The 15,783-nt window shown below is 43.7% G+C and overlaps 1 protein-coding gene across 1 annotated transcript in view; it reads right to left on the reverse strand.

The window, feature by feature from the left end:
• CCDC171 (coiled-coil domain containing 171) overlaps positions 1 to 15,783 on the reverse strand; it is a 204,891-nt gene that overhangs the window by 126,078 nt on the left and 63,030 nt on the right. Inside the window, exons 12-15 of the mRNA XM_082206189.1 lie at positions 12,287 to 12,393; positions 9,419 to 9,508; positions 7,196 to 7,396; positions 3,984 to 4,151 (exon numbers count right to left, since the gene is read on the reverse strand). Of these exons, the coding sequence (XP_082062315.1) occupies positions 3,984 to 4,151; positions 7,196 to 7,396; positions 9,419 to 9,508; positions 12,287 to 12,393 (566 nt within the window). The remainder of the gene's footprint in view (positions 1 to 3,983; positions 4,152 to 7,195; positions 7,397 to 9,418; positions 9,509 to 12,286; positions 12,394 to 15,783) is intronic.

Raw genomic sequence — 15,783 nt, forward strand, 5'->3', positions numbered from 1 at the left:
TGTACGGGTCCCCTTGACTATTTGCTTGTGTTCCTTTGGTGGTGAGAGAAGTTGGCCTAGGGCAGCGGTTCTCAAGCTGTGGCTCCCCAGATGTTGTTGAACTACAACTCCCATCACCCCTAGCTAGCAACGCCAGAGCTCAGGGATGATGGGAGTTTTAGTCCAACAACACCTGGGGACCCACAGGTTGAGAACCGCTGGCCTAGCGCATGGGTAGGCAAACTAAGGCCCAGGGGCCAGATCTGGCCTGATCGCCTTCTCAATCCGGCTCGCGGATGGTCCGCAAATCAGTGTGTTTTTACATGAATAGAATGCGTCCTTTTATTTAAAATGCATCTCTGGGTTATTTGTGGGGCATAGGAATTCATTCATTTCCCCCCCCAAAAAAAATAGTCCGGCCCCCCCACAAGGTCTGAGGGACAGTGGACCAGCCCCCTGCTAAATAGGTTTGCTGACCCCTGGCCCAGGGTGTGTTTGGCTGTCTTTGATTGGCTGTAGTGAACTTGGTTTTCATGTGTGAGTGAGTGTTTTTGAATCAGGTTAGCCATATTGATTTGTATGCTGTTGGTGGATTCTTGTCCTTGTCTTGTTGGGCTGTGTATGTGATAAAGGAGAGCTGTACCGGGGTGAAGGCATCTTCTTCCATTTGTCCCCGTATCAGTTTCAGTTTATTGGACCATTAGGTCCAGTCGTGGCAGACTCTGGGGTTGCAGCACTCATCTCGCTTTATTGGCCGAGGGAGCCGGCATACAGCTTCCGGGTCATGTGTCCAGCATGACTAAGCCGTTTCTGGCGAACCAGAGAAACGCATGGAAACGTCGTTTATCTTCCCTACTTGCACTTTGACGTGCTTTTGAACCACCGACCTTCTGATCGGCAAGTCCTAGGCTCTGTGGTTTAACCAACAGCGCCACCAGCGTCCAGTTTATTGGTTAGTTTTTCTAATAAGACTGTTTCCCATACTATTTGGTACCATTGGTCCATGATTACTCTTGACAGGCCTCTCTAGTGTCTGGCTATGGTGTTTCTGACGACACGATTTTGAGAGGGCAGAAACCAGGCGTCCCCATGCAGGAATCCCCATCCTTCCCAGCCTACCATCAAGGGTCTCTGAATGGCTGCCCGGCTGTGAGCACACCAGGGCCTGCGTTGGCTGGCCAGGCTCCACCCCTGCCTGGGCAGGTGGTGCAGCACAGCCCTGTGAACCCTCTGTGCTCCATGCCCACCCAGTGGTGTGGGCGGCAAGGGCTGGCACAGGGTGTGTGTTCACCCTCTGTGTCCTGCCCTGCGAGTACGCCCCGGGCACCAGCAAAGGACGCAACACCACTACAGGAGGTAGTAGGGTCTAGAGCAGGCATAGGCAAATTCTGGCCGTCCAGATGTTTGGGACTACAATTCCCCAGCTAACAGGACCAGTGGTCAGGGGTGGTGGGAATTGTAGTCCCAAATATCTGGAGGGCCAGATTTTGCCTATGGCTGGTCTGGAGATCCCATCCATCAGTCTTCAGGCGAGTTTGGCAGCTAATCTGTCCCTGCACCGAGTTCTCTACTCACTCGCCACCTTCCCTGTTGCAAATCAGTAACAGGGCCCAAATGATGGATTGGGCAGATTCTTGTGCTGTGATTAGGCACTGCACAAAGCAAACTGCCTTGTAAAGCAGCATGCTAGGCGAAGTGATTTTCCTGTTGAATTAATTAACCCGTGAATATAGACACATTAAAAACTAATCTGATGGGGAAAGCGTTACATATTTGCTATACCCAATGGATAAGCTTATGCACAATTTTAGAGAGTAATAATAATAATACAGTGGTGCCCCGCAAGACAAATGCCTCGCAAGATGGAAAACCTACTAGACGAAAGGGTTTTCCGTTTTTGAGCTGCTTCGCAAGACGATTTCCCCTATGGGCTTGCTTCGCAAGACGAAAACGTCTTGCAAGTGTTCCGCTTACCTCCCCCCCCCCGCTTTCCCCCCTTTTTCTAAGCTGCTAAGCCGCTAATAGCCTTTTAGCCGCTAATCCTTTAATAGCCGCTAAGCCTTTAATAGCCGCTAAACCGCTAATAGCGCTAATCCGCTAACAGGGTTGCTTCGCAAGACGAAAAAACCGCTAGACGAAGAGACTCGCGGAACGGATTAATTTCGTCTTGAGAGGCACCACTGTAATAATAATTTATTAGTACCCCCACCCAGCTTTCAACATATACAGTTGCTCTATTTCTCAAAACAACAACTCCTGAAAACAGATTAAGTTCTGTCGTTATTGTTTGATGGTTCGGGTGATCCACTCCTGTCAGAATTTCAAAGATTTAAAAGCGGTTGTTTGTCGGGTGTTAAGGAAATGTGCTTAAATTGGCATGTCTCTAGGTTTGTTTTAATGCAGATAATCTAGACAGCAAGGCTAAACGTATTCTTTTTATGCAACAGCAGAGGAGAATATTTATTACAACAAAAGTAGTTTGGGAAGTAGCACTCCCTAGTTAACTTAAGTTAATCTAGCCTCATAATTAACCGATAATGATGTTACCTTTTGATTTGTTTCAAAACTAGGCTTAATAAAAACAAGAAGAGGGTTTGGGAGTGTTGAAGTTCTCTGTGCTGCTTGGATGAGAAACTGAACCAGTTCCGTCTTACAAAATGATGGCAATGCCTTCCTTTTTGCCTATTTCAATGCATGTTTGGGGAGCTGCGTCCCTAGATTTTGGAATCTTCTCAGCACCCTGTGAAAGATCTAGGAGCTTCCCCTCTTTTTTGAAGACCTTTATTTTTAGGCAGGCTTCATATACCCCACATTTTACCAATTGTTTTAATGCTGGCTGTTGATTTAATTCTACTTTTTTTCCTGCTTGCAATTCTATTTACATGTTTACAATCTTTTAATTCCACTTTGGGAATCTGACAGGATTGAAAAAGCATGTGGGAAAGAACCCAAATAAAGTATATAACTGCAGTTTCTATACACTGGGTAGTAAAATCTCCAGTTAAGCCCCAGTCACGACCATCCTCAACCACTTAGCTGACCGAGGCATTTATTCAGCAGTTTGTAGAGCTTCAAAGTGCTTTTTCGACTACCAGTTTGGATTAACTACTTTGGGGCGGGGGGCAATATTTCAAACGAAATTTCCTTAGTGCGTTCGCTTGGCTCTTAGGTGTAGACTTAAACCATCCCTTCATCCTAGACTTGAAATGAGTTCTGGCCAATGCAAAACATTTCCTCCTCCCCGTCCCTCCGGAGAGAGGCCAAAATCTGAAACTTTGCTACTAGACCACAGAACGCAACTGCAGCTCACCCAATGAGCCAGGAATGGAAGTCTGCAGAAACATTACAACTAAGGCTGTCAAGCCACTTCATCATAACAAAATAGGGGAATTATTTATTTTCAGCGAAAACCGCACAGCATATTCAAGAACTTCACTGCCGGGGCCTCCCTTGAGGAAAATATTTATCTTCTTTAAACTCATGATGTATTTATCACTACACCCTGCATTATATTTACAAAATGTAAGCATATCAAAGAAGAGACTGGGCCATTTCTTGGGAACACTCTCCAAATAATTCCCTCCAATTCGCAAGCAAATATTTTAAAGATGATGTTCCTCCAGTCGGTGCATTTTGTTTCTGTTTTATGCCGAGATAAAGAGTTGGTTTATTAGTGTAAATGACTAAGTTCTTTGAATAGCTTCATCAGTAAGATTAATTTATTTTCTTTTAATTAGGTCCCTGTGGCTAACACTGGCTAGTAGTATTAGCAAGTCCTGCATAGAAGCTGGAGCTCAGAGACTTCATAAAGACTTCAGTCACATTTACATGCCCACAGCAATGGCATCAAACCGAGCTGTAGACAAGCCGTAATTAACGGTATTGAATTATTAACATCCAAATTCTTTTTGAAATAAGATGAATGTCAGTCCTTTTTAACGATACTGTGATGTGGACAAATGTCACTGGATTTAATAGAGTCGGTTGGTGCCTGAGGACAGTACCTTCTCATTAGCCTTGTTGAGGTCTAAGATCAGGGCATCAACATTCTCCTGCAAGACTGTGCAAAGCTCTGGCCAGGAGAATTTATCCAGGATGCCTTCTGGTTGTTTAAGAAGAACGCAGCCTGCTACCAAGTGCTGGTACAAAGTGTGGAGGAAGGTTAGCTTCTCCTGCGAGATGGGATTTAATAAAAAGGAAGAAAAAGGCGGGGGGGGGGAGAGAGAAATAACTGTAAATGGAGTCAGAGTCCAATGAAATACGTCATGTAAACAATAATGTGTGTGTTCCAAAGGAATATACGACCTATGCTCCAATCATTAGTCAAAATCAGAAAACAGATAATTGCCCATTACACACACACACACACACACACACACACACACAGACTGATCCTGCAGACACTTTCTAGAAGCCAGGGCACCTGCTTTTCTCTCTGGCAAAGGGCAGAATGAAGAGGCGCAGGATCAGACCCCGCACAATTGTGCAAACCATAGCCAACATATTTTCAAATCTGTTAATGAGATGCTGATTGCAGTTATCTAATACGGTCAAACCTCGGTTACAGAACGGCTCCGTTTTTGAATGTTTCAAACGCTGAAAACCCGGAAGTAAATGCTCCGGTTTTCAAACGTTTTTCGGAAGCTGAATGTCCAACGTGGCTTCTGCTCGAGTGGCAGGAAGCTCTTGCAACCAATCGGAAGCTGCGCCTTGGTTGTTGAACGTTTCGGAAGCCGAACGGGCTTCTGGAACGGATAACTTTTGACAAGCAAGGTTTGACTGCAAGCAACAAAAAGACCACAGTAACACTTTGCGTAAGTGACAAACTGAGTGTTAGGTGGGTCAGCTTCTGAAAAAGGCAGTTTAGGTCTCCATAACTCTCCTGGTTTCAGCGAAAGGAACCCGAAGCCTCCGGAGCACAGCGGGAACTCCCGCCATGCTCCGGAGGCTTTGGGTTGCCTTCACTGAAGCCTGGAGAGCGAGAGGGGTCGATGCCTACCGGCCCCTCTCGCTCTCCAGGCTTCCAAGGTAGCCGCCTGAAGCCTCCTGAGCGCAGCGGGAACTCCCACTGCACTCCGGAGGCTTCGGGTTGCCTTCACTGAAGGCGACTGAACGCACCTTGAACGGACTGAACACACCTTGTTTTAGAGGGGGAGAACAAGAGAAAAAAATTCTCCCCCTCTCTGCGCAGCGCCCCTTCAGCGAAGCGGCAGGATAAATGTTTCTCCTGCCGCTTCGCTAAAAGGGCGCTGCGCAGAGAGGGGAAGATTTTATTTTTTCCTTGTTCTCCCCCTCTAAAACAAGGTGCGTCCTATGGTCGGGTGCATCCTATAGAGCGAAAAATGCAGTAGTTTGGGGTTTTTTCTTGCATTAACTGTATCCAGTACAGTCATACCTCTTGCTACATTTGTTCAGGTTATGTCTTTTCAGGTTACATCCCGCGGCGACCCGCAAGTACTGGAAAAGTTTACTTGCGGGTTTCGTCGCTCGTGCAGACGCTCAAAATGACATCATGCGCATGTGCAGAAGCGGCGAATCGCGACCTGCAGACGCGGGTTGCATTCTGCTCGTGTTGCAAACGGGGCTCTGGAACGGAACCCGTTTGCAACCAGAGGTACCACTGTATGTAGGTTACAACACAAATATATTTGGGAAAACAAATTAAGACTATTCATTCCTTGGAGGCTTTTAAGTGGAGGTTGGAAGGCCATCTGTCATGGATGCTTTAGTTGAGATTCATGCACTGAAGGGGATTGGACTAGATGGCCTTTGAGTCCCCTTCCAATTCCATAATTCTGTGATTCTATTATTAGCTATAGGGCCAACATTATAGCTCCCTGACAATTCTTCTGGTTTCTCATCAATCTACAGGGCAGAAGAACTGCATCCTGCATCATTTCACATGATGCAAACTGATTTAAGAGTTTTTCTCCAAGTCCAAACCAAAAGCTAGAATCCCGATCCAAACCCCACTAGGTTTGGTAAAAAAGATTTCCACGGCTTCCAGTATGCTTTAGATACGGTCCAACTCAGAACGTTTCCAAAGAGATTTTACAAAGGCATTAAGAATGGAATTGCTATTGTGATTCTCCCCCATCCCTCGACCATATTTTGGTGTTTTAAATCCCTCGTGGGAAACCACCAACAAGGCACAGTGAAATATTAACAAAAAGCGTTTCCACCCAATCTTTGGCTTCTCGTTGTTAATTTAATCTGTCGCCATTGTGTCCTTTTTGCTTGGGCTGTGATAAACCAAGCATGGTAATCATCCGTTTGGCCTGGAGAAGGAATCCAAGGTCCCAGAATCAATTCACACATGTCGAACCCAACCACAACACTGTAGACACGCTGACTTTACAATATAGTCAGGCTTCTAGTTTCCTCTACTTTAATCACTATCTGATGAGAAGAACAATTCCAACCGGTCCATATGGACACAATTTAAATCCCAGACTGTTAGAAGGGTGGAAAGAATGTTTCCTTTTTACTCACTTGGCATTCCCGCTCGTATTTGTTAGAGTAATGAGCTCAATATGCAGCACAATTTAGATAAAGAATAATACAGTTGATGTACCTAGCGCAGGAAAAGTTGTGTGTGCAAAATAACAACAACCAACCTACAGCAACAACAACTAAGTGCAAGCACGCTGTGTGTTTTTAAAAATAGGATAAACAACATGGTAGAAAGCGTGTTTCAAAATAACACTTCATGAAACAATTATTGTACACGGCAGACTGTAATCTGCCGCTACCCAAAAAACAGGAAACTAGTTTTACTTGGTTGGTGGGCGCGTAAGATGACCCAGATCCTATATGCCTTGCTGTATTCTTTGGTTGTCATTTGAAACAGTTAATAGCAATTAGTGCCAAGGGATTGCAAAGTTAATCCGTTCCAAATGTAGATATGTTCCAAATGTATATGTTTGATTTAGCAAAGCAGGAGCTAAAAATATGTATGAAAACCCCCAACCTAGACATGTTTCTTAAAATACACTTATGTCTCTTCGCAAGAGCTCCATAATATTTTTCTTAAAACTGAAATGAATAAAATACTTGATGGCAGAAGTAAAATCACATATGGGCCTTGCAGAAGGCCTGCCGTAATGTAATATCTTATTGTGGAATCTAAATCTACAAACGAGTCATCTGATATATGCAAATGTGAAATGTTAGGATTAAAGATGCATTTGGACAGACATCTTGTTCCTGATAATACCTCTGTATCCTTCTCATAAGCTTGAGCAAGCTTCTGGATATCATGTTCGGATTCTTCACAACGCACTTTCTCCTTCTCCCAGCAGTGCAGTAGATTCTGAAGTTCCTTTTTCAAAGTGGCTATTAAACATTCTCGATCTGCACTCTTGGCTTGCCAATGGGTTAACTCTTGGTTGGCACCAGCAAGGCTATTTTTCACTTCCTAAAAACGACACGGTAGAAAACAGAAGAGGTAACAGAAGCAAAGCATCCTGCCTCTGTCTTGATAGCCTTGAAAATAGGAAATCCAGTACGTTTCCGAGCACAATTCAAAGTGTTGGTGCTGACCTTTAAAGCCCTAAACAGCCTTGGCCCAGTATACCTGAAGGAGCGTCTCCACCCCCATCATTCAGCCTGGACACTGAGGTCCTCCTCCAAGGGTCTTCTGGCAGTTCCCACACTGCAAGAAGGAAAGTTACAGGGAACCAGGCAGAGGACCTTCTCGGTAGTGGCACCCGCCCTGTGGAATGCCCTCCCATCAGATGTCAAAGAGAAAAACAACTATATGACATTTAGAAGACATCTGAAGGCAGCCCTGTTTAGGGAAGGTTTTAATTACTGATGTTTTAATGTACAGTGGTACCTCTAGTTATGAACTTAATTTGTTCCGGAGGTCCGTTCTTAACCTGAAACTGTTCTTAACTAGAGGTGTGCTTTCGCTAATGGGGCCTCTTGCTGCCACTGCGCTGCCAGCACACAATTTCCGTTCTCATCCTGGGGCAAAGTTCTCAACTCGAGGTAACTCTTCCAGGTTAGCAGAGTTTGTAACCTGAAGCGTTTGTAACCTGAGGTGTTTGTAGCTCGAGGTTCCACTATATTTTTAATCTTTTGTTTAAAGACTGGTTGGGGAATAAATAAATAAATAAATAAATAATAAAATCTACAGTCAAATGCACATATCTAAATATCTATAAGAAAAGCCATTTACTCCAGTTATAATCTACAACAACAACTACTACCACTAATACAGAGTTTAACCCCAGAGTTGGATAATGATAATGGAGCGGTTTCTATGAAACCATGTTTTTCCTCCCTACAACCACCCTACAAACTTCTAGTGTTTTAACAAACATATCTAGAGGCACCATTTCCAAAATCTGAAAGGGTTCAACTTTCCAGAAATTGGGAGATTTTCCCCATGGAAACACTTCAAAAGTTAGTGGTTAGTGTTAGGGTTATAGTATTAAGCCCAGATAGGAGACACATGGTGCCTCTGACAGGAGTCAACAGGATATACCTGACTCATCCAAATGAAAAGACGACTATTCAAACAAGAACAAGAATACTTTTAAGGCTAAGATTCACACTGTAGGCACAAGAATTAAGGAAACACAATGAGGAAAATAAACTATAAAATAGGTTTGTTTTGGGTTCAGAGAAGCAAGAGTGGAACACTGCTTTTGGAATGGGGTTCCCCCATCAATTTGTCTTCCTTGCTGACCACTTTCTCCCCCCCCCCCAAAAAAAACCCCAGAACTCCTGAGAATTTGGAATTCCTTTAGAATGGTATGTGATATGGAATGGGGGGCTGCAGCAGAAAGTGGGGGCCACCTTGCACAGCTGAATTGCTTTTCCAGTTGCACAGGGCACCTTTGGTCAAACTACTCGAGCAAAAAGTTGGTTAGAACAACATTCTGGCATTCTATCATATCTTCAGCGACAGGTTATCAGCCCTAAACCATTTATTCTGGACTAAGCCATTTATTCTGGACACGGGTGGCACTGTGGGTTAAACCGCAGAGCCTAGGGCTTGCCGATCAGAAGGTCAGCGGTTCGAATCCCCATGACAGGGTGAGCTCCCATTGCTCAGTCTCTGCTCCTGCCAACCTAGCAGTTCGAAAGCACATTGAAGTACAAGTAGATAAATGGGTATCGCTCCAGCGGGAAGGTAAACGGTGTTTCCGTGCGCTGCTCTGGTTTGCCAGAAGCAGCTTAGTCATGCTGGCCACATGACCCAGAAGCTGTACGCCGGCTCCCTCGGCCAATAAAGCAAGATGAGCGCCGCAACCCCAGAGTCAGTCACGACTGGACCTAAAGGTCAGGGGTCCCTTTACCTTTAAGCCTACTGAAGCTCATGAAAGATCCAAACATATGTTTTTCAGGAGCTTCTTTCCCCACCAAGATGAAACACAGTGGAAATATATTTAATGCAGCGAAACATTTAGGTATGTTAATATAGAGATACCTGAAGTTCTTGAGCTTGAAAATTTAGTTGGTGTTGTGAAGCTTCAAACTCTTTTGCCATCTTCTCAGACACAACTGTCATTCTCTTTAGCTGGGAGGGATAGGTGAGAAGGAATAATAAAATTGAAATATAATTGCTGACAGATGAAGTACGATCCTATGCACACTGACTTTTCTAGCAGTAACCCTCACTGAACAGAGCATCCATTGCCATAATACTTGTCAGTGTAAGCCTTGATGTTTTTCTAATTTAGCATGTTTCCTCTTTTATTATATCGCAGTTTTGCTCTCCACGGTATTCCCTCTAACTGGCGTCACCTAAAGCTACACAAAGTGTATTTTCTAACTGACAGCCACAACTGGGTTCCAATAAAATCATTAGCCTCTCAGCTCTGCAAGCCTGTGCATGTCTACTCAGGAGTAAGTGCTCTTGAGTTCCATGGGACTTTGCAGGCAAGGGCATAGGGATTTCAGCCCAAGTGCGGCTCGATGTATACTTTTAAAATCTGCTAAAACAAGCCCAATGGTCATGATTAATACAGTCATACCTCGGGTTACAGACACTTTGGGTTGCGTGATTTCGGGTTGCGCACCATGTCGAACCCGGAAGTACCGGAACTGGTTACTTCCAGGTTTTGGTGCTTGCGCATAGGCAGAAGCACTAAATCGCGCTTTGCGCATGTGCAGAAGCACCAAATCACGACCCACACGTGCACAAACACAGCGCTGTGGGTTGCGAACGTGCTTCCCATACGGATCACGTTCGCTACCTGAGCGTCCACTGTATACACATCCAAAATACATGAAGCAGGAAAAAGCTGCGTGGATCTTTGTGTATTTTTAAGCAGCTAACACTCTTTCACAAGCCCAAGAAGCTATGCAAGGTGCAACAAGGGGCTGGTTTTGAATGAAGATGCCTAGAGATTATCTAATTTTTTTGTGGTTGTTGTTTTTCCAGAAAGTTTAGTTACTAATTACATTAAAGGGAAAGAGAGCAAGAAGACGCTCTTGGTGGGGGAAAGGGAAGAAGGGCATAGAGCTGCCCCATCTGCATATCATGCTCTCAGTGGTCTCTGGCTCCATATGACAACTTCAGGGTCGAGCACCGGCAGTCCTACTGGGAAGTCTTGTGGCAGGTCATCAGTTGGCCCCGCACTGCTTGCGATTCATTTTCCTTGACAGTTCATTCTTCTTGCTGACAGAACACTCTCTCTGCTTTCTTAACAGCCACCCCCTTGGTCTCCCCCACCGCTGTCTCTGGCATCATTTCACAACAAAACAACCTTCCCGAGCCAAGGCCTGCTGAGTCGACTTTTCAGCGGCGCTGAAGATCAGGTGCCATTCAGCCTCCCAAATAAAAAATCACAGTGGATATCCTGTGTCTGGTCGCTCAATCCTAGGCCTCGGAAGGCTGCTTAAACATGTGGGTTGTCAACAGGAGAGACCTAACAGGGGCCGCTGTGTACAGATATGACTTTATTTTGTGCCCCTCTGAAATGCTCCAGCGTACTTGATTTTGCGATTTGGCTGCTTGCAATTATTTACTATAACGGACCAAAAATGCTTCTTAACATTCTTACGGTTCAGTATTTTAGAAATGTGTATATGTGTGTGTGTGTGTGTATCTAAAATACTGAACCGTGAAAATACTGAAAATACACAGTGGTACCTCGGGTTAAGAACTTAATTCGTTCCGGAGGTCCATTCTTAACCTGAAACTGTTCTTAACCTGAAGCACCACTTTAGCTAATGGGGCCTCCTGCTGCTGCCACACTGCCAGAGCACGATTTCTGTTCTCATCCTGAAGCAAAGTTCTTAACCTGAAGCACTATTTCTGGGTAAGCGGAGTCTGTAACCTGAAGCGTATGTAACCTGAAGAGTATGTAACCTGAGGTACCACTATACACACACACACACACACACACACACATTCATTTTTATTTCTCCTTGCTTTTGTCCAAAAAAAAAATCGTCTCTCATAAATTCTAACACAGAGTAATCACTCGGTGCAAGCTCCTGAACTGTTGTTGTTATCATTTATTGCCTACCCTTCACCTTAAGGTCCCGGGGCAGGTTTCAATTATACTGCCATTGAACAGTTTAAGCTCCAGGATGAACAGGAGAAAAAAAACCACCCTGGCAAGCAGTAGAATATAGCTAGGACATATCACAGACCAATCCATAACTCAGTTCAGATGAAGTAATTTGATTTAAGTTCCATTTAACACCTAATGAAGTTAATGAGACTAAACAGACATAAAAAGTACGTGTTTAATGAACTTCTGTTCCTGCACTAAAGCACTAAAATACAGGGTATCTCAATCGTTATAAACACTTTAATAAATTAAAAATTCCTATGCTGGATAACTTTAACAAAGCAGCCAGATCTCTCCAGCAGGACTTAAAAACGCATAGAACATTCAAAGCAGTACAAAGGATCTCAACTTGTAGCGTAATTGTTTTCCTAATGCAAAAGCCTGCACATTTATTCACCTGTAATCACTTTAAGGTATTTATGCCAAAATCGCACATTATATATTTATGCAAAAGTCTTCAAAGAAGCAGTGGGTGATAGGCATCAGGTATGCATGTGTATTCACTAAAAATAATTGGGAAGCACAATGCTTTGCTTGATGTGTATATATTTATATTTTTAAAAGCACACAGCTGAAGAGTTTCTGAAGTTTAAGTGAATCATGACCATAGGGCAAGCTTAGAGGAAGAACAGTGACAAAAGATTATTTCTTTTTCTTATCTGTGAAGCTGTCAACTAAACATTCCCAGTGTTTTGACCTCTGTAACAAGCAAGGAATCTCTAGTATTGGGGGCCGAAGGCTATGTGTAAGGAGCCAAACAGTGCAAGTGTTACCTCATTAGATGCATCTTCCAGCTTGTTCTGGTAATCTGTCAAGGTATGCCTCAAAGTCTCAAGGACAAGAGTGAAGCTCGGAGGTTTATCTTTGTCCTTGTGAATGCCTGGAGAAAAATACAGAATCAAAACAAAGCCCTTCGAGTTGAACAGAAGACAGAAAACTTCTCCAAGAGCAACAGAGATATTTAAATTAGTTGGGCTCCAGTGACAATACAGAATGTTGAACAACCACCGTGTTTTCTCTGAGGCATACTGGAGTAACTGTTCTTTAATGCCAAGCAAAGCTTGAAGAAAACTCTCGCACTGTGGCTGCAAATTCACCACATGAAAAATATTAACTCCAATTTGGTTTCCTGCACGTCATGAGGTCTATCTCTGATCTTATTTTTTAAAGGGGTCTAATGACCGCAGTTCAACGTGTCGTTTGGAAATGATAGCCGTCCAAATGAAGCAAATATTTGTTTTTAAGTGTGCGGCGTTAGTGCCTTTGTCACTTCAGGTTCAGTCATGCCTTTCATATGGAAACGTTCCTACACGTGCCAAGGAACACAGGACTTCCCATTATGCCTGAGTGCAACTTAACACCGTTGAAATGTGATCCTGAGTGTTATTTATCTCCCTACCCTGCATGCAAATGGCGGTGGGGGATCCAGTTGAAGCCATTCAAACTCACGACCACAAGGTCCCCAGTGCTCCTTTCACTCTTACCCCCTCCACCCTCCAGCTCAGATTTCAGTATTCCCACTTGTCATAACTGGTACAGTCGTGCAAGACATTTGCTATGAGCTCAGATCATGGTTTGGCATGCCATCAGTCAAGTCACTTTCTCAAGATTTGTGCCAAACTGCAATCCAAGCCCAGTGACCGCAAACAACTTTATCCTAAGAACTGGTCCTGAACACCATTCCCAAGAACTAGGAACGAAATCAGCTCAGATGGGCATTTAGCTTCTAGGAATATTTTTTAAAGGAGCATTATCAGGTATTGCTGTTGGCTATTTGCAGTTTAGTAGCGCTGCAGAGAGCTTGCTGGGGAGACCATGCATTAAAAAGGGACTCAAAAATAAGTTAAACAAGGTTTTAATAACAAAAACAAAAACTCCTTATACACTAAATACATCAACAACAAACCAGACCCAACTACCAACCCATCCCCCAGGGTAATGGGAGAGCTAGGTGCTGCTCCTTATATACTACACTCAATTGCTGACACAGCTTGATTAACACAACTCAGCAGCACCTGCTATGTTTCACAGCTGTAAGACTGGGTCTCGTTACTTGTCCTGGCCCTTAAAGACATACACAACTTGTGAAGCAATAATGAACCTTCACATTTTAAAGTGACCATTCAACAATTGCTAGAGGAAGAGCCACGTAGATGTAGTCATACCTTGGAAGTCGAACAACTTAGTTCCCCAACGTTTTGGCTCCCGAACGTCGCAAACCCAGAAGAGAGTGATCCGGTTTGGGAAATGTTTTTGGAAGCCGAACGTCCGACGGGGCTTTCGCAACTTCCGATTGGCTGCAGGAGCTTCCTGCAGCCAACCAGAAGCCGTGCCTTGGTTTCTGAACGTTTTGGAAGTTGAATGGACTTCCGGAATGAATTCCGTTTGACTTCCAAGGTATGACTGTACTTCCAAGTTGTTGCATTGCTGCTGTATTGTCCAAAAGTGAACTCATACGGGTAAAACTGACAAGCTTTGGCATAATCCCATGCCCCATGCCACGTCATGCCTAAAAGATGGTTTCCTGGAATTCTACTCGCACACTGAAGTTCAAGGCCTGAAACACGGTGAGCTCGTGAATAGGCATATCTTTACAAAAGGTGCATAACAGAATATCCCTTCTCATCCATTGTTCCTACATTGGAGGCCACCAAGAGCACAAGAGAACTTATGCTGCAAATTTTGCCTCTTACATTTCAGAATCTGAAGCTGCGGGTAACAGATTCCACATTTTTAAAAGATCCTTAGAAAACTAATATTTGGGGAAATATCCAAATGAGAGCAGGAGATTCCACATTAAAAGACAAAAATACACACACACAACTGTCTGAACTCTTATGGCTAAACTATAGTTTATTTCTGAGGGTTTTAGTTTTTTAATGGTATGCTTATGCTGACCACTGTGATAGTGAAGAAAAAGCAGCCATTCAGAATTGGGTATTTTAGTTTTATTGTTTTATCAGACTGGGGGAGGCAGTGGAAGACAGGAGTGCCTGGTCCATGGGGTCACGAAGAGTCGGACACAACTAAACAACTAAACAACAACAAAATGCTTTGCTTCCCTTGTATTTTATGGTTGATGCTATTATTAAATACTACCCTTGGATCTGTCTGGATGAAGGGCAATTTAGATATAATAAATAAATAAAATAAATAGGCTCCCAATCAAGCTTGGGTCCTGCATAACTTTCCCACCAGAAGCTGACCCCTCCCTGGTTGCTATTTGCCCCTCAAAGGTGCAATTTGCAGTAATCAGAACTATTTTAATCATCGCTGTGCAACTTTGGTGACACCTTCAGTAGTTTTAATGAGTTGTGGGTAAACCTTTGTTCTATGTCACCCTTCATCCCAGGGTGGTTTACAATAAAAACACAAGGAATGCATACCATAACAACAAATAATAACCCCCCTCCATGAAACACAGTTGAACAGGCCATAGATAGTTAACCAGCAAGAAAGCCCAACTACATGGGCAGAAATTTTATGTAGCCTAGGGCTGCCATACATCCAGAATTTCCTGGATGTAGTTGGGATTCGCCTGCTGAAAATGGCATCCGGGCGGAGTTTTCGGAAAGCGGTAAGAAATGTCCAGGTAAATCTATATTGGAAGTGATGGGTTTGGGGCAATTTTCCTAAAAATAGGCACAAAACTTCATTTTTAATGGAGATTTTGCAAAAACAAAAAGCTCAACAGATTTTGTGTTTGTATTTTCACTTTTTGAAATATGGCAACCCTAACGTAGCCTCAGGGGCAACCATGGAGAGTCCATCAGGTTACCTCAGGGGCACATACCAAGCAGACTGGTAACAAACAGAACAATCAAGGTATTTCCTCACATTGACCTCTGCGTCAAGGGCAAGTAATGTGCCAGGAGACCCTGAGCAAATCTCGTGGTGGGGTTCAAAAAGAAAGGACTGAGAGCAGAGAATAACCAGAAGGCATGTAATGCTGCCATACTGTTGAAGGTAACCAGTTTTCAGCCAAGAAGAGAGGCTTCCTGGTGGCTTCGTGTAAGCCACGATGAAGGAAAAGTGGGAAATGAACTTAACAAGTACATTTCAAAAATTAGGAAAAATATATAGGACGCGTAGCTTTATCCTAGGAGATTTACTGGAGAGGCAAACTCACAATAAGTTTTAACCACAGGAAATACTATTGTAATGCACACATTTGATTATAGGAGCCTTGGGCTCCAAGCCAGTTGCGTGATGCTAATATTTTATGTACAGCAATTCCATCAGGAGTTCCTTAAGTTTTCTTAAGAACAAT

The sequence above is a fragment of the Podarcis vaucheri genome (assembly GCF_965113315.1).
Source record: "Podarcis vaucheri genome assembly, chromosome: 17".
NCBI lineage: Eukaryota > Metazoa > Chordata > Lepidosauria > Squamata > Lacertidae > Podarcis > Podarcis vaucheri.